This window comes from Aythya ferina (genome assembly GCF_964211825.1).
Source record: "Aythya ferina genome assembly, chromosome: 3".
NCBI lineage: Eukaryota > Metazoa > Chordata > Aves > Anseriformes > Anatidae > Aythya > Aythya ferina.
The window spans coordinates 109733168-109751885 of record NC_140298.1 but is presented as its reverse complement, the minus strand read 5'-3'; the positions used below and the strand labels follow the sequence as shown (position 1 = coordinate 109751885).

General features: G+C 45.1%; 2 protein-coding genes across 7 annotated transcripts in view; both read left to right on the top strand.

Moving 5' to 3' along the window:
* LAPTM4A (lysosomal protein transmembrane 4 alpha) overlaps window positions 1-18718 on the top strand; it is a 186711-nt gene that overhangs the window by 140044 nt on the left and 27949 nt on the right. The window lies entirely within an intron of this gene.
* Window positions 1-18718, top strand: part of LOC311434895 (uncharacterized protein) — a 28438-nt gene that overhangs the window by 1885 nt on the left and 7835 nt on the right. For 2 of the 6 annotated variants that reach the window (XM_084515388.1, XM_084515386.1), the window contains exons 2-8: window positions 4837-4923; window positions 7047-7106; window positions 8101-8191; window positions 9664-9732; window positions 11779-11997; window positions 13442-13516; window positions 15244-15342. In XM_084515388.1, coding sequence (XP_084371514.1) covers window positions 4837-4923; window positions 7047-7106; window positions 8101-8191; window positions 9664-9732; window positions 11779-11997; window positions 13442-13516; window positions 15244-15342 — 700 coding nt within the window. The remainder of the gene's footprint in view (window positions 1-4836; window positions 4924-7046; window positions 7107-8100; window positions 8192-9663; window positions 9733-11778; window positions 11998-13441; window positions 13517-15243; window positions 15343-18718) is intronic. The other 4 variants (XM_084515387.1, XM_084515389.1, XM_084515390.1 and 1 more) reach the window with 4 other exon arrangements.

Genomic DNA, 18718 nt, shown 5'->3' with positions numbered 1-18718 from the left:
GAAGAGCAATTAAATGAAACAGCAGTCCTCATAGACCTATCTGTGTCAAGGGATGAAGAGGGATTTCAGAAACAATTTAATTATGGTTTTATAATCATTGATACTACATAAATTGGCTGTAGAACAAGTTAAGATTTTGCAGAGCCAATGAAATGAAAAAGGCAGGCTTGTCCTCCCATGACAGTACCCTGTCCTTTCTTTCTCTTCTCTGCTTTTTACTGTTTCCTTTTCCTCACCCCTCATCTCCACCACTCCTTGTCATTTCCCATCACGTTATCTCTGTCTTTGGAACATCATATCCTCGAGGCAAAAACTTTATCTCCTTATGTAAGTGTAAAACACTGCATGCTGCTTTGGCACTTAGCTGATGCAAGAATGCCAGAAGAGCAGAACACCTTTAAGATGCCAAAATTTGCCTCTGAAAATCTCTACTGACACAGCATCAGAAAGGGTATTAATAGCAGAGTATTCAGTTCAGAGACGTGGCCAATACCAAAAACCAGGGTGTGCAGGTATTGCAGGGTGGGAGCCCCTCGCTGCTAGGTACGAAGTCAAGAGACAAATCGCCTCCAGTGCTCAGGTGTGTTGATACATCCTAGCAGCCAAACATCTGCATATCCCGGAGTGGTGGATAAGTTGAGATCTTAATTAAAAGAAACTAGGTGGTTAATTATTTTTTCAGTTTAGGAATGTGTTTTTGCTGGTGATTCCCAGCCGCTGCCCCATGGGTGGGCTGCGAGACTGCCTCTGCGGGGCATCTGCGCTTACAGGGCTGCAGGTCCCTCCGATGTTGATGTTGGGCTGATCTCCTCTCTTCTGCAGGCAGAGGACATCCCCACAGCAATAGGCAACCAACACTGGCCCAGGGTGCCTCTGCTGGAGGCTGCAGCCCTGCCCCCTGAAGGGCTCCTTCCCAGCCAAACCTCACAGCCGCCTCTGAACCCTTCCCAGGTCACAATCACAAAAAGGAAAAATGCTGGCACTGTACAGGACTGCACCAGCCTCTTCCAGCATCAGCGCTGATGGAAGGCAGCTTTGTTTCATTGTGCTAACTGCATGTAGCAGAGCGACACGATGGAACAATCACAGGTCTCAGAGCAAGCTGTGCACTTCTAGACAGTCTGGATTTGTTTCACAGCCCGTGTGAAATAAGTACGGTGAACAAAGTTTGTTCAAATGTATGCATGGCCTCAATTCAGTCATACAAGCAGATTTTGAATATAATCTATTATATACATCACTTATACCAGTTTACATTCTGACTATTGTCAGACACACAAAAAAGGCCCCAAAAAATGATGCTAGAGGCTTTAGTCCTTTTCAGCACAGCCTTTTCCCTAATAAAGAGTCATTTAGGAAACTGTTGACAAGGTTTGACAGAAGACATCTGTCTGAACTGAATTGCCATTGGGTTTTGGGGGTTGTGTTTATTCAAAGTTTTGGGGGTTGTTCTTCACATTGGACAGTTCAAAAGAAGAGCTTTTTGCACAGATGTAGTGATATCATCATATTTAGGCGATGTGTAAAAATGTGTATTACCAGATACATCCCAAAAGAAAGCTTTCTGCTTTTCCTAAGTGTTTTAGTAAACTGGAGATACTTTTTGCCTCTCACAGGGGTTCCTTAACAGCAGCAGAAATAAAAATCGGTCCCTTCAGCTCCAGAGGTGTGCAAACAGACCTTTTACTCCTGCCTTTCGTATTAGATGGTACTCTTTGTGCCAGTGAAACACCCCTGCACGATTATCTCCGTGTAGCTGTCCTGTATGAGAATTGGTTTTGTAGGTTTCCTGGAAGGTGCTGGAGTTTGGTAACTGCCACCTTCCCCTGGGGGTTATTCCCCAGGGGGTTCCTACAGGCAACTTCATCCCTGGGAATAAGTACAGAGGAGCAGATTTTCCAGGCTGATGGCCCAGCTCCTTTCCCTGAGGTTCCTGGAGCAAATGTGTGATGGGAGCACCATCTCTTCCTTTCCTCTGCCAGCCTCCCTAACAGAAGTGAAAAAATTCACCATTCCCAGCACCTATTTCCCATATAATTCAGTGTATTCATCGTGTGCATTTGCCATGTAACTTTCCCTTCCAACAGATAATTTTCTTTCCTACTGGGAATACGTCTGAAGTGATTTTGTTAGGGAAAACTTCGTATTAGTGCACATTAATGCTAAGATGATTTATATTTGTGCTACAGCTCACTACCAGGCTCCAGCCCTCTTTTCAGATTTGTAGATATGTGCATGTAGTGCTGCGGCTGCCCAGCCCAGAGAAGTTTCTCTGTGTTCTGTCACATGTGAAGAGCCTCTCTGTTTCCTTTGCTAATGAGCACAGTATGTTTTTGTGGCTTCCCATTGTCACCTTGGTGGAAATTACCATTGTCTTGCCCTTTCTCTGAGCAACTCAGAGCAACTGAGTAATTTTCTTTGATGCTGGTACCTTCCCGTTTCCCTGGTGGACTCTTGCTCAGCCCTAAACCCCATCCTTTCTCTTCTCAGAGATGCAGTTTCTCCTTCACCCATTTCCCACTGAATTGGGAAACGTCTCCCACATTTCAGTGGAGAAACATTCCCACCGGGACAGGACCACGTGGCAGAGCGAGACCGGCCAGGATGTCTGCTTCCATTTATGAAAATCTGATTGGGAGTTAATGAAACTCGGGGCTGCTTATTTCCCAACGCATTTGTCATGCCGATTGCTCATTGTCTGCTGATGGAGCAATGTAAGCTGCTGGCCTGCAGCAGCACAGCTCTGGGTTGCTTACCCCGTGGCAGAGCCTGTGCTTTTGTGCAGGGAAGAGGAGCACCCAGAGCAAATGCTGGACAGCAAGTGGCGTGGCAGACATCCTGACCAGTGCCTGGTGTCAGCAGCAACGCTACATCTCCCGGAGGATGCTGAGGGAAGTGAAGCTGTCCTACTCGGTTTTCATCCCGTTGAAGGTTTACTGAGAAAGCTGAAGAGCGCAGCGATATCTCGTTCAGCAGTAACAGCATGCTTCAGGGAGGTTCTTCAGAAAGTCCTTTTCTGTTTGCTTTTTTTTCTTTTTTCTTTTTTTTTTTTTAATTCAGTGCGTGTTGGTGTTTCTTTTGCTGGCCCAAAGCCTCCACATTTATCTTGTCCATAACATAAGGTGAGAAAAAATAGTTTAGCTTTTGCACTGGGAACGAGCACTAGGAAGCAATTTAATTGAATTATTTCTTAAATCTGGAAACGTTTTTCTGTTCACAGACTCCCTTGCCAGCATGGGGTAATTTTGCTTTCTTTTATTTCCAGTGCCCAACCCACTTAATTCAAGTGTTCAGAAAGTGGTAGCCTATAACAATTTTCTGAATCTTTATTCATGTTCTTTAATGAATTCCCCGATTCCCAGTGTGTGAAGCATGTAACAGCTCCCCTTGGGTTCCCTACCCTGAGTTTATTTTGTCCTGGTATCCCTCTGCTGGGGAAGCCTTTGCGTGCCTTCCTGGGGCAGGCAATGCTCAGCACCTCCCCGAGCGGGACGAAGTGCACGAAGCTGCAGATAACATTCATACCATTTTTAATTAAACCTGTGGCCAGCTGGTGGCACTGAGAGTTGAAAGCAGGCTTCCTGATTTGATAAGACACTTATAAAAAGGTGCTTGGCTTTGTAAAACAGGATTGTTCTTGTGAAACGATTGAAATGGGTAAAGGTAAGCGTATAGGGGCATGGTTTTATGGCTTTGAACACATGGTTTGTATTTTCATGGCTAAAGCTGATATTTTTTAACATTTCAACCTACGTCTGTGCCTTCTTTCTTTGTGACTTATGTTGAACTACATGAAGAGCATCACATAAATTAAACACAAAAGTGTGGAGATTTCAGTGCAATCATCAGAAATACAACCTTAGGTTATGTCAAAAGGAAAAAAGAGCAGGGTGTGGGGGGGAAATCCTGTTCCTCTGGGTCACAAACCAAATGGCCGTGAACTAAAAATAATCTTTCTATTGTTCCCCACAATGCGAGCACAAATTAATATGCTAAGTCTGATACCAGTAAAAGTCTGCACATATTCAATATGTTTGGATTTGTACTGGTGGCTTTATCTGGTCACTAAATTCAGCGGGCATAGATGTGTTCTCCCCGTACAAAACTTCATTTTCCTTACAGGAAAAGTTACCCCGAGAAATTTCATTTCTCTGTAATGAGTCCATTAAGTTAAGTGAAATAAATAATGAAAATTCCTTTTTTCTTTTCAGAATGGCCAAACGCCCGTGATAAAGAGGCGTGACTGATTCAGTATCCTAAGGGCTTCCAAAGGGAAGAATAGGGCAGGGTGGGGCTCCTCAGCCCTACAGCCAGCTTACAGTGAGAAAAGCGGCTGGATAAAGGCAGGATTTAACACAAAGGTTGGGCTGGAATAATACCTTGCCACTGGAAGGAAGCTGAACCCGGTAGAAGTCCCTGGTGATGGAAGGAAGGGAGGTGCTGTCACTACCGAGGGACGGTGGAGGAGCAGCAGATACCACAGGGCTGGGAGAAGACTGTCACACAGTGGTGGGCTGTTTGGGGATCTTCGGTCAGTGGTCAGATTTGGTGTTTTCCTTGCACTCAGCAGCCCCTGAGGAAGGATGTAATTAGGTTCTGGAGTCCTACCGGGGTATTTGGGGCTGAGGAGCCGGTCAGTGTGAAGACCCCTGGGATGCAGTAAAAATACGCTGCCAGCAGCGTATTTTTAACCTCTTATTCATGGATGGAGAGGAAGAGGGATCCTTGGCTAGCAGATGAAATACCATTTAAGTAGGAAATGTTGCACTCATCTGGTAAAAGCATATAGCAGTCAGACTGGCAAAACATTAAAACAAAGTCCTGTATTTTTTCCAGCTTGTTGCTTGCTCTCGTTTATGTGGAGAAAAGAGCCAGGAACGTGATCCTGCCCCAGCCGAGGCTACGCTGTCAGAGCAAGTAGAGGTTGCACCTTCCCTAATTTTCTCTTGCACTAAAAATTTTCCCTCTGGAGTTTTCCCTGCCTCTGCCAGGGCTCTGTACAGCCTCAGGCTGTGCTGGCTTATGGCAGTCTGGGGGAGGGAGACGGTGCATTTCCTTCATCTTGACACCTCCCTGTCTCTCTGTGTGTACTCTCTCAAGCTTGCAGAAATGTCTTGATGTGAAGAGAGGTTAGAAGGAGGTGGGATGTCTCCTGTCATCTGTGTTTGTCTGAGAAGTGGCAAAAAAGCCTCCTTCTTCTTGCCTCCTAAGTTGGTGCTGCAGTTTCTGTCACTGATGGTGGCTGAAAGTGGCTTTATTTAGGAGGTTCTTTGGCAAAGCCTTTGCAAAGCAGTAAATATTTTGTTACGAGTGCTGGGAAATTAGTAGGGTTTGTTGAGATGCCTGGAGCCCTGCGTTCAGCTCTGGGGGCCCCAGCACAAGAAGGATGTGGGCCTATTACAGTGAGTCCAGAGGAGGCCACGAGGATGATCAGAGGGCTACAGCACCTCTCCTCTGAAGCCAGGCTGAGCGAGTTGGGGTTGTTCAGCCTGGAGAAGAGAAGGCCCCAGGGAGACCTCACAGTGGCCTTCCAGTGCCTAAAGGGATCTGGGGAAGGACTCTTTGTAGTGATAGGACAAGGAGTAATAGTTTTAAACTAAAGGAGTAATAGTTTTAAACTAAAAGAGGGTAGGTTTATATTAGATATTAGGAAGAAATTCTTTGCTGTGAGGGTGGTGAGGCACTGGAACAGGTAGCCCAGAGAAGCTGTGGATGCTTAGGCAGAGTGGGATTTTTTCCTTGAGTGGATATGGAAGGTGGTCCTTTTTGTGGTAGGGTTTGTGTAACACCTCTAGGAGATGAATATGAGGTTCTCAGAAGAGAGATGACTGCTCTTGGGGAAAAAATAAGGATGGTCTTGCTAACCATTTCGAAACATAGCAGGGTTTTAACACAGAGGTCATTATTTAGCTAGTGACTGTTGAGAAGAATATAACTATAAAGCTACCAAATGATAGCTCAGGGAGACAAAAGAGATGTGCACCACTTGCTTTAAGCTTATAATTTGAAAGCTGGTGAAATTGGTGATGCAATGGGGCAGGTATTTTGGCTCCAGTTACTGGGATGTTTTCCCAGAAGACCCAGAAATACGCCTGTGTGTTCAGAGCGTGGCATGTTGGAAAGTACAGAATTTGGGGGAGATTATTTCATACCTGAACTAGGCATAGAAGAAATAATGCTGGTTCATCTCAAAGAATAATTAGCTTTATGTCCTAATGATGTTGCAGAGCGCCTTTGGGAGACCCTATGAAAACTTGTTGCTCAGTGGAAATAGTTTCAGTACGTCCCCGTGGCCATGCAGGAGCTGTAACCTCGTCCATCACAAGGTGGCTCCGAGTCTTTGCCTGTCACATCTGGGGTTGTGTCCCCGTAGCCCAAAAGGACACGGCCACCCAGTGAGCCTTTCTTTTTTCTTAGGAACAAGTTTTAGCTTTCCTCGCTCACCCTGCGGTGTTCTGCAGAGTGTGCTGGTTTCCCCCTCTCTCTCTCATGAACTGCAAGCATCATTCTTCGGTCCTGCAATCACATCCGCGGCTCCATCTGCCCGCTGCCACCATCTCTCTGAAGAGGAAACAAATTTCCCTGTTACTTGGGAGCACACATCCCCTGAGTAATGCTTTCTGACCAGGGCAACCTGGGCAAGGAAGGGGGATGCTGTGCAGTGAGCTCCCGTTCATTAAAAAGAATCAAAATCAGCCTTCTCCTGTCTGTGCTGCTTTTTTTCAGGCAGGCTTACCCTATCTGAAAAACAACTTTGATCCTAGACAAATCTTAGGATAAACCACAAATATGTCTGCTCTGGAATAAATCTACCTGGTGTTCCTGGATTTACATTCATGAGGGCTTAGCTAACACTAATTAATTTGGAATAAATTAACTCAAGTTGGAAAAAGGCCATAAATTCTAGTCCAGATTTGTACCGGGTGTTATTTAACTATGTCTTTCAGCTTATCATACGTATTAACATAATTTTATGCACATACATATTTATGCATACACATGCACATACATATTCCCTAATGCTTTTTTTGCTGTCTGTCTTCTAGGTTCCAGTGAATGGGCAGCTTGTAACGTCAGCCAACATCAGAGAGAAAAAGCTTCTTAAGGTACCAGTAACAGCTTTAGAGTTTATATAACATCTTTCAAGAGAAATTTGTTTTAAGAATGTTGTTTATTTGATATTTTTAAAGACAATTTATTGTTCCTGTTCATGGAGAAGTTAAGAGTGAGGAACATAACACCGAGTAACACTCTGGCATGGTCACACTGTGGTGCTTGTTACTACGGCCACAAGTGGGATGATCTCATGGTCTGCACCCCAAACCAGGAGCTAGAATCTCCTGTATTTTGGCTCCAGCTCTGATACGGGACATTTCCTTGTGTCTGGGCAAGGGTCTTATCTGGGCATGGTGCACTTGTACTGGTAGGGAAGAAAGTATTCGTGCTTTACAGCCACTCTGCCTTCACAAGGAGCAGCCCTCAGCCTGGGCAGGAGGCATGTTGATGGCAGGGAGTATCCCACCTTAAAAAAGTCAAGAACCAGTGTGTTACATCTAAAACATTCAAATTTCAAGGCTTAAAGGTAGCTCTACTGTTTCACCAAGCCATATGAAAATGGCCTGAGCCACTGCTGCGTCCTTCTAGATCAGTGATCACTACAGATACCTTCATTAAAAATAGATTATTGTATGTCTTTTGTTGTTGTTTTTTTTTTGTTAATCATAAGCAGCGTGTTAATGTTGATTTCAGAGTTACTGATTGGAAAGGGGGGAAATAGGTTTTACTCCTTTATAGTCTTCAAAATGATAAATGCAAATCTTTATTTAGAGCAGGTGGCTGAATTACAATGTGGGCTTTCTAACCGGGCAGATAAGTCTACTTTTGTAGGACAAAAGTTGTTTCATTAATGAGCTTGGAGTTTGCAATAAAATGTGCTCAGGACCAGCGTTGTACTCACTTAGAGAATCCAGCAACCTCATGCTCTCTCTCGGAGTAGCAGTGTGTGTTCTCCATTTTAAAACTATTGCCCTGACTCCTTCGTGATGAAATGTAACAAATACCTGTTTGATCTTTCTGCTGCGCATCTCCTGGATGCTGTAGCCTAAGAAGAAGAAGAAAGCCCAGTGCTCAGACAAGGAGGCGTTGAAAGATCTGCTTCCTGTGGAAAAAGACAAGCTGCAAGAGGAGGAAGGTAAGAAAAGTTGTGGTTGTTCTGTTATCTGATTGATATTAACAGAAAACAACATGGGATGAAATATTTTAAAAGAGAGGCATTCTCTACCGTTTTTGTGTTCTTCATCAATGGGAAAAATAGCCAGTTTGAGAAAGGCTTTTATCATCTGCTCATTTCTACATGTAACTACACAGATAGGGGCTGTGTGCTTTCCTGCCACACTTCTCAGGTCCTTCCTGCATTCACAGAGATGGCAAATCTGTGGATGCGAAAGCATATCTGAAGTGGCCAGAGGTCCACCCGGGAGCAGGGTCCTGTCTTTCTGCTCTTGCTCCAATCCTGTGGCTTTTGCCATGCTGATCCACAGCAGGAGCTGTGGTCTTTCCAGGCAGCTTTTTGTTGGGCCCGCGGATGAGGCTGGAAAAGGCGCATGGATAACACACAGCCAATTCCTTACGCCTGTGAAGGGAGCCAAGATCTTTGGTTACAAGCAAAGCTGCAAAGAAACCTGGCAGAGGCTAGCATGGCTCAGGCAGCTATAATTTCACTGGAAAATACGTAACACTCCATTCTTGCCTGTCAGTCTCCCCCCACCAGGGGTCATATTGAAAACAAGCAAATCTAAGCTTTTCTGGGCTTAAAAGATTATAATGTGATTAGTGTTCTGGTGAGAGCAGGAGAAGCCCTCACTGCTGCTGGGCTGGAGTCCTCCCTGCGGGTGCTTGCGTCAGGAGCAACGAGTGCCTGCAAGGGCACAGGAGAACAATGGGAAACAGCGGAGGCTTTCTTCAAAGGGCTATTTAGTTTTTTTGGACAGATGAACCAGCTGAACTGTTTCATGTGTTCAGGGATGTTTAGAGAAAGATGTTTGTCTCAGTGAAATCAGGGGACGGTGTTTTTTTCTTTGTTAACCGTTCCTGGCAGGCCCTCCTGTCGTGTTGTAGCTTGTGGAGAGCAGAGCTGAAGGCAGAGCGTGGCCTGACTGGTATGAATGAGTGCACGTGGAAGTCAGCTGGATGGCAGCGGGTCTTCACATCACACACCAGGTCTGAGGGTACGCTGAGGGCTAGAGAAGGTCAGGAAATCGAAGCCGTGTTTGATGGTTAAGCTCTTCATGAACTTCCCTGTGCTGTCAGACGTACGAGGCTGTTGATGCTCTGTTGTGACATCTCCCCCGAGGGAAAGGGGTGTCGCATTATCAGGCTGACACAAAGGACAGAAGAATATGTGCAGTTAAATGAGTCAGGATACATGACAGACAGGTTTGCGAGAGGGATTTCTTATGTAACGTGGCCTGTGTTTCTGCAGAGGCAGCAAGCACTGTGCAGGGGAGATGCTGCATACAACCGGGCAGCATCGCTGCAGGGGCACTTTTACAGCCAGCATGGAAAACGAGCAGAGAACACTTTGCCTTGTAAGCAGTACAGGCAGTAGAGGAAGTTTCTTGTTAACTTAAGATGAGTCACAGTGACCTTTGCTCTCTGTTGTAGGTGTCTGGCAGACCAAGATCAGCAGCCGAGAAAAGAGACACTTAAGGAAGGAAAGGCTGAAACAAAAAGGTAAATTTACAGGCTATGGGGAGTTTGCACACCTGATCTGACTGGGCTTCTTACTCCTAACTTCCCAGAGTCTTTCTGTTTGCTCTGTTCATCATTAGAGAGCAAAATCTTTGCACACATTTAGACTGCTTACTTATAATCATAGAACAGAATCATTCAGGTTGGAAAAGATCTCTAAGATCCTCTAGTCCAACCTTTAACCTAGCACTGGCAAGCCCACCACTAACCCATGCTACTAAGTTTTACATCTACATGTTTCTTGAAGACCTCCAGGGATGGTGACTCAGCCACTTCCCTGGGCAGCCCGTTCCAACACTGCACAACCCTTTCAGTAAAGAAATTTCTCCTAATGTCCAACCTAAACCACCCCTGGCACAACCTGAAGCCATTTCCCGTCATCACTTGGTGCTTGTGAGAAGAGCCTGATCCCCACCTCGCTACAACCTCCTTTAAGGTAATTGTAAAGTACAAGAAGATCTCCCCTGAGCCTTCTCCTACTCAGGAAAAAACAGGTTGGCGAGCCTTGTGTTTTATTCCAGGCTTTCATTACAACACATATTATTAACCACAGGACTTTGAAAACAAATGTCCATTAGATCTGAGATCTGCTAAAGGTGTGGTGTGATGGGATTAGTTTGTTCTGTGCTACTTGACAAAAGATGTTTTCTAACAATGAATGTAAACCTGCATTATATGCCCAGTTCCAAACAGATTCCTTAATTCGGGGCTGCCCAGAATAAACATCTATAAAAGGGAAATGTGCTGTTATCTTAATGAGATAAAATAGAGCAGCATTATGCACTCACACCACACTTTTCCTGTGGGGATTTCAAAGTGTCCGCCATGCACTTATGCCTATATACATTGCTACTGGTTATGTTATTATGACTGCTGTATAAAAGCAGGTCATGGAATTAATATGTTTGGAAATGTCTTGATAATTTAATTATCTTTGTTAAAACCATTAGTATAATGGAGAAACCTATGAAGTTAAACATATTAGAGCAATTTAGAAGCTAAGAAATTTGGAGTTGGGACACACAGCTGGGTAAATACGGATGTTTGTGCACTGTCAGCAAGAAGACATTATCGTAAAGTACCTCAGAAGCCCTGCTAAAATTGAAGATCGGGGCAAGTAAACAGCGAATTTTGATCTAAAAATACGCAGACATTTTGGGACCACTTTATCATCTAGATTACAGAAGCCAAGGGTTAGATATCTCCATGACAGTTTCTAAGGGCTTAAAGTGCTGAGGTCTCTGCGTGGCCTCCAGCAAAGCATAAGGGCTCACACTTGGCTTTGTTCACGTCAGTTGGCCTGTTGGCACCAGCGGTGCTGGCTGCCTGTGCAGAAGGAAGTGTGCATTAACCCTAAACCCACGCAGGTGTACGTGCTTTGCTGGCCCAGGGTGAGGGAGAGAGCTCAGAGGACCAAGCTGCGGTCGAAGTCACTGGTGAAGTGCAGGAACCTTTGCTGTGCAATGGGTTAAATCAGCTGATGGTGCTGGTCCCTCTTAGTGATAACATTTAGAGAGCAATGAAATCTGCTCTTCCCACTTCCAGGAAGAAGCCCTAACCCTGCTGAGTGCTGACGGCTCTTTCCCAGCAGGGAATGAGCAGCAGCAGCAGCATTAAGCTGTGTGAAGGTGGGGTTGATGTCAGCACTGGTCCCCTGCCCACCAGAGCATCAGGAAAAGGCTTTGCTATTCTGAAGGTTGGAGTCGTAAAGTGCTTTGGGAGTCCTTTGGAACAAAAGATGTTGGAGATAATTGTCGTGATTTCTACTGTGTGTATGCCTAGCACTGATTTCTCAGCAGACTTGGACTACCAACATCCAAGAGGTTTTCTTTCCTTTCCCTTGGAAGTCTTGCTGTCCTCTTTCGCTCCCTTTACTGTTGTGGGTCCCGAGCGATGCCCAAGGCATCTAAATAATTTCATCATGAATCTGGACATTATGTCTGATGCGTTTGGATCAGGCTTTCTTTCCCTGTATCATCTGTTGTAATTAAGAATGCTTGTAACCCTGTGATAATGTTTATTCCCAAGAAGACGCCAGCAGAGCATTACAGGGCAGCTCGGTGGCTGAGCCGGCCTTTGACTGGGATGAGAAGGGAACAAGGTGGCCACTCGCAGAGGACACTGGTGGCCGTGGAAAAGGTGCTCTCATCACCAGGGCAGAGCGTGGGACTGTGCTAAAGGCCTCAGAAGCTACCAGAGAGGAATCTGTGCCCTCCCAGTCAGAAGAGGATGTGTTTTCCAATGTAGGTGAGTGCCTATGTTCCTAGAGGGAGCATTGTAGAGGGAAAGTTTCATGAGTTATAGTGTCCTGCAGCATACATTGCCTCGGAGAGTCCTGCCTGCTGGCATTCATCCTGCACACATGGCGTTGTCCGCTTGCATTGAACCCTGTTAGCTGTCCTTTATTCTCTAGCATGATGGCAATATGAAAAGAGAAGTGTTTGGCACAGGAATTTCTCCTGTATTGCAGACTACCTGATGGGTGTATGCAGCTTTCTAGCCACAGGTATTTAGTGTTTGGTTCCTTTGCAAAGTCCAAGGTTGCACACACATGATCAGACTTAGGCTTTGGGTATATCCAAAGAAATATGGGGCAAGGTATTCCTAAATTAGCTTGGGTATTTGACAGTTGGCAGCAGTGTGCTCATGGCAGTACTGCGTTGTACTGACACAGTTTCCCAGCTTCCCAGCTGATTAACCCAACGTTGGTATCCAAACAAAATCACCAAGAGCTACTGCGAGTCTCTTGGTTGTGCTGCTGGGACATTCTCTGTATAATCTAAGCTGAAGGTGGAAGTTGTGCTTCTAAATATTCAGACTCCTTTAAAGCAGTGAAGGGATGGCTTGCCAGGCCATTAGGCTAAAGATCAAGAGATGATATCAGCTTTCTCACTAGTGTTTTGATGACTTTTCTTTTCCATCATGGCTTAGTTTTTATGGCAAAGCCGTGTCTCACATTGCATTTTTACTGTGGGTGATCCTGCAGATTCTAGAGCAGCACTAATAATTAATAACTGGGTGGAAATTGGACCTTTGTATCTTTTAGACTCTCTTCCTAACTTCTTGGGGGTGGGGGGTTACAAGTTAAAATAGTTAATACTGCTTTTTGGTTAATTTCCAAAAGCATTTGGTTTTCATTAAGATCTCACTGATTGATCAAGCTTAATGAGTGGATTGATTGGTGTGTAAGGCCATACAACAAGTCACCTTCAGTAGCAGTAATCCTGGACTCTGGTGGTTCAGAAAGTGGTCTTAGCTTTCCCTTACATTGGTTGCTTTCTTTGCTGGAGTCCTTTCTTTTGCAGAGTACAGGGTCAATGGCAGAAGGTCACTGGTACCATTTTTCACTCTCTTGCCTTCAGAAGGCCAAACTCCAGGCTGATGTATGACAACAACCTCTGCCAGTTGTGCACGAAGGGCAAAACAGTCCAAAAGAGAGGAATTTGACTAAGTCCAAAGAAACATGCTGGTGTGATGTGCACTTTGAAGTGATGAGAAGGTGTAAATAGCACCTGGGCTGGACCCTTTGTCTGTAGAAGATAATTTCTCCTTGATTCTTTAGCAACAAAAGTGGCTGCAGGATGGTGAGAACATGGAAGGAGATGGGGAGTGTCAGGCCGAAACTGCAGTTGCCAGCTGTGAACATGACACCACATTTTGTGTTACTGGTTGTTTGCTTTTTGAAATGCAGGAACGTGGGACATTGCAGAAGTAAAATCCTGTCCTTTGACTTCTGGGACATTAATAGAGCTGTCAAAGGAGTTAGGTGAGTGCTCTCTCTGTGGTCTTTTTTTTATTGTTTCCTTTAAAGTTCTTCTTGTGCTCTGTTAGATGCTTGGCTTAAAAGTACTCCTGTTGGTCATATATGGGTCTTTTCCCTTACAACCACGGTTTATTAGTCACTCTCTCTTTTATAGCTTGCTCACATCTGCAGCCCAGTGCATCAGCCTTTTGGGGAGTGATGTCAGAATGTATTACTGAACGCTTTCCAAACCGTTGTTTATTGGAATAAATAAAAAAAAAAAGCCTCCCCTTTACTTCTTCCCCCCCCCCCAGCAAATTCCTTCTCGGTTAGATTTACTCACACAGAAGATTTGCAATAAGTTTTGATGACCAGCAAATTCAGAGAATTTCAATGCGAGGGAGGGAGCAAATGCCGAGGCCGGAGGGGCCCTGTGAGAGGTTGCTTAGCCGCTTAGCCAGCAGTTTCCTCTCCTGTGCAGCAAGAGATTTTCAGCTCGAGCCTCTCCATGCACGGTCTGGAGAAGGAAGAAGTGTCTCCTGGGTTTTGCATTAATCTTGGGCCCTGTTTTTAGTTTTCCCTTTGCCTCTTTGTAACCGTCAGTACCTCTCACTGCCCAGCTCCGAGTGCTCCTGTTGTGATGTGATGCACGCACCTGTTCTGTACACTCTGATGGTTATTTCTGAAAGAAACATGAAGATTCCTTCATATGCCATCAGCCTGCCTGAAACTGCAATTCTTCTGGAGGTCTGAGCAGCTGAGTGCGGAATCTGATCCTGAATGGTTCTGAGATGCTAAGTGCAAGCATAGATACACAGAGATGGACATCCGTGCACAAAACGTAGTTTGTGTGAAGTAAGCCAGCACAATGGAATTCAATTTTAAAGCCAAACATTAGAGTCAATGTAATACTTGTCATATTTGGTCATCTGTTTTCCAACACTGCATCAGCAGAATGAAGCAGTTCCTCATGTAACAAGTACAAGTATTTACTAACATCTGCATTTGTGCAGCAAAAAAATCAAGCTGATACTTGAGAAAAACTGCATAAACAAGGGGATTCTTTAAGTGAAAATAAGAAAGAAAAAAATCAAAAAGATGTAGAGAAAAAAATGGTTGTGTATGAAAGATATGAAGAAAATGCTAGTCTGTTATGTACTGGTGTTAGAAAGGGGCTGAATGAATTCATTCAGGGAAACGTGAATCCTAATGGTTACTTTAGTTGCTGAAAATAATTATCCAAAAAACATTTAACTCTTTTTTTTCCTCCACCAGCTCTCTCTTATCTGTGCTCTTTCTCTGAGTAATTCATTTGGTATTTATGGCTTTATCTGAATTACTGTTAGAGTGAGCAGAAGTTTTCTCACTAAAGTCTGTGGGAGTTGGAGCTGGCTTCACTTCATGTGGCTTTTGTGCTGTTGGATCTGTAACTCCCTTTTTACATGCTCAACAGAGATTTGTTGGAATTTATATCTCTGAATAGTGTTAGCGTAGCCACTCCTGAGCGGGTTGTTTTTAATAACTTGTGTGTAGTGTCCTCGTCCAGCCTTCTTTAATAAATCCGCTGTGATGAGCAGCATAGATTAATGTATGGATTAAATTACATAACATCCAGGCATCGTGGCATAACATGCTGATAAATACATGATTAATTAGTTTTAATAACATGAATATAGCTATGTGATTATCTTTTAGTTTTTTTCTTCTTTTTTAATTTATTTTTTTAGAAAGCATGTTTTTTCTGTATGCAGATAATATAAAGAGTAAATCTTCTGAGGACAGTCCTTCAAGATGCTGCTGGAGCACCAGCTTGACTTTCCTCCCAGCAGACGATGTATGGCAGGAGCAGGGTACGTCTGCTTGCTCATTTGCCAGTGAAAGAGGGGTACATTAATGCCGATGCCCTTTTCAGACTGTTTTATAAGCTGCAAAAATCAGGGCCCACTTTTATAGCTGCTCGTTCACGTGAGGCTGGCAGAGTGAGGCTGGTGAGAGTGAAACGCAGGTTGGGTCTGGTTATGGGCAGGTGCCCAGAACTGCTCTATGCTCATAGCTGCAGACACCCTGTGTGGCACCCTTGAGAATGGTGAGAACATGTACTTTATTAGTGTTTTTACCTAGATGGAGACAAAAAAAAAAGGGAGGAAGTAGGTATAGTCTTGTTTTGTGCATGCATACTGCTGTGCAAAGTGTAATTAGAGCTTCTGGGCAGCAAGAGCAGCGGCAGTGAGACTGAGGGCTCCCATAGACTGGTGTCCTCTCTCCTACAGTTGTACATAGCAGCTGCTGGCAGACAGGCTCAGGAACAGGTCAAGCATAGAGCAATCACTCCCTGTGTCCGTTTCCACACCCAGCGGAGAGTGGTTCAGGGACATCTTGAGCCAGAGGCAACAATATGGGCTCTGCATTTCAAAAAAAAAAAATCCAAAACACGTGTTAGCAATCATCTCAGATTACTAAATTTTCAAAACAAAGTTAGGTTTGGTTCTCATAACTTAAGCATTGCATCTCTCCCTCTCCCATGGTCCAGCTGGGAAGGTGGAGCTGAGCAGCCTCCATCCAGGCAGCTGCCAGCCCAGTGGGGTTGCTGGTGGTGCGTGGGGTATGTCCCTGGGGAGAACAGGGAACTGCTGGAGCACAGGGTGCTTTTGTCAAAACTTAAATCTCCTTAAATCCAGAGCCCACATGGGGCACCTTGAAGCACAGGACAAAACACCAGTGTATGGTGGCAGCTGGGACTTCAGTCTTTTTAAGACTGGTAATTTTTTATTTATTTTCTATCTGTTGGAAAGGCCAGGGTAGATCCTGAGTGCTGGAATGATTTGGCATGAACAGTATGAGCATTAGGTGCCCTTTTCTGTTGACCTTTTGGTCAGGATTGAGTGCGGTATCTATTTATACCCCTGTTGTTGGGAGACCTTACCCTGTTCTTGCAGGAATGGTGGCTGCTGAGTGCAGTCGACCCCTTCTTATTCTTGCAGCCCTGATTAGCTTAATTAAAGGAGCACCCAAAGCGGATGAAAGCAGAGAAGAGACAAAACTGCAGTTGTCTTGTTTCCCTGCCCAGCAGTAACTGAGATCCTGCAGCAGACACATGAGCTTGGCCATCAGAGGGTTTTATAAATAACATTATTTGCTTTAAAATAAATAAATAAATAAGGTATTCTCCTCCCTTGGTGCAGTGTTTGTTGACCCCTGTGAGGCTGCCAGGGAGTGCCAGGCTCTTTGTAATTCCCGAACCCAGGCTCTCTGGTGCAGGCAGGCGGGAGGCAATGCCGGCAGCTCTTCAGCAGTGTGTCCTTGGGTTGCATTTGGCACACATCACCCCTGGCGTGCCCTGGGTTTGCTCTGCTGGGCTTTGCACAGCTTCTCTTTTTTCAGCAGAGCGATGCCACGTCTCTCCGAGAGCAGAGCGTACGGGGGCAAATTCAGCAACTTGCTCCTGCAAACATCTAAGCAGATGCATTTTGATTGAAAGCAGGACTGGGAGGTTTTCTGCCTGCCTTACAGCTTTCTCCTAAGTAGTAGGAGGTTTTTCCCTTTGAATCATCAGCCTTGATACTGATGTGGAGGGGAGTGTCGCAAATGTGTATTCCCTGAATTTGGATGAGGTAATGGTTGGCAGTAAGGCCTGCGCTGCAGGCAAAATGAGCTCTTTGACAGTCAAACAAGGCCTGTTAGCTCTTGCAGGCCTGTGAACTAAAAAAAAAAAATTAAAAAAAAAAGCCATTCATAACCTGAATATGAGCCGGGGTCGTTTTATCAAACCCAGATCAGAACAGTTAATGAGTCTCTTTGTTTGGTGGCAGGGCCGAGCAGAGCAGGGGGAGCGGGAGGCCGGGTGCCATCTTGTGAAGTGCCAGTGACAGCAATGACAGTCATGGGGGCTCTGGGGCTTACCTCTCGCTGCAATTCAAAGCATATAGACAGAGAGGGCTGCGATTCAAAGTATATATACCTCTGGGGAGAGAGGGAGAGAGGTAGCTGATGGGGGAGTACAGAAGGTGGAGCCAAGCTCTTCTTGGTGGTGCCCAGTAAGACAAGAGGCAATGGACACAGAGGGAAGTATGGGAAATTCCAGTTGTTTTTTTTTATGGTGAGAGTAATCAGGCAGCAGAATGGATTGCACAGAGAGGTTGTGGAGACTCCATCCTTGGAGGTGTTCAAAACCTGCCTGGATAAGGCCCCAAGCAGCCTTCTTACCTGACCTCGTTGTGAGCAGCAGGGTAGGACTAGACGACCTCCACAGGTCCCTTCTGAACTCAGTGGTTCTGTAATTCTCATTCTGTCCTCAGTCGTCAGCTCTACATACTCAAACAATTAGTCCCTAGCAATCTTACCCTTAATTAGCTAGAGGTATTCAGTATCTTGGAGCTGGAGCTACCTGGTTAACACTGATGGCTTCAGTCCCTGGTGGTCACAGAGGTGAGGTGGCCAGGCTCACAGGCTCTGTGATGAGGGAATAGGGTGCTGAAAAGACAACTTATTTCTTCCTCATTTTTCCTTGCTCACCATTAGCATTTGCATGTTTTTCATCTGTGCATGTGAAAGAGGAGAAAGGGGGTGAAAATCTCTTGTGCTCTTGGCATAGTTCACTTTGTTTCCAGGTCCGGGAGTTGTTCCAGTTTTGCCAGGCATCTTTCCTGCTTGCTATACAGGGTTGTCCTGGTTCCACCAGACATCTCTTTTGCCTGCCCTGCCTCCTCTGCTTTACCTCGTGGGCTTTACTGCTTGCGTGCCTTTCCCAATACTGTCTCTTACCACCAGTCTCCCTCTGCCCCTTTGGTGACGTATTTTGTACTTCTGCTTAGTTGTCTCTCAAAACACATATGTTGTGGCTGCTGATGCTGTTACAAAATGTGTAAGTTGCACAATGCTGCTGGCGGGGTTGTGTTAGAGCTCTGATGTCTGGTTTTAAGGCAAGAAAATATTTTATTGCATATTTCTGCTACCACGTGTGCTTTGGTGTTTTGTGCTTTGGTGACAGCCTGCAAGGCTACTGGTCTGTCAGGGCAGTTTCTGAGAACTGGCACCCTTCTTCAGAAATGCAGCATGTCCATCTCATTACCACGAGGGCTGGCTTTTTACCTGTGACTTGGCATTTTCCCAACACATTTTTCTTGTTTGCTGAGGCACATTTTCCCTGGGATCTTCAGAAAGCTTCCGTGTCTCATGACTTCCTTCCTTCTGTCCTGGGGTTAAACTGAATTTTAATACCTTGGTTTC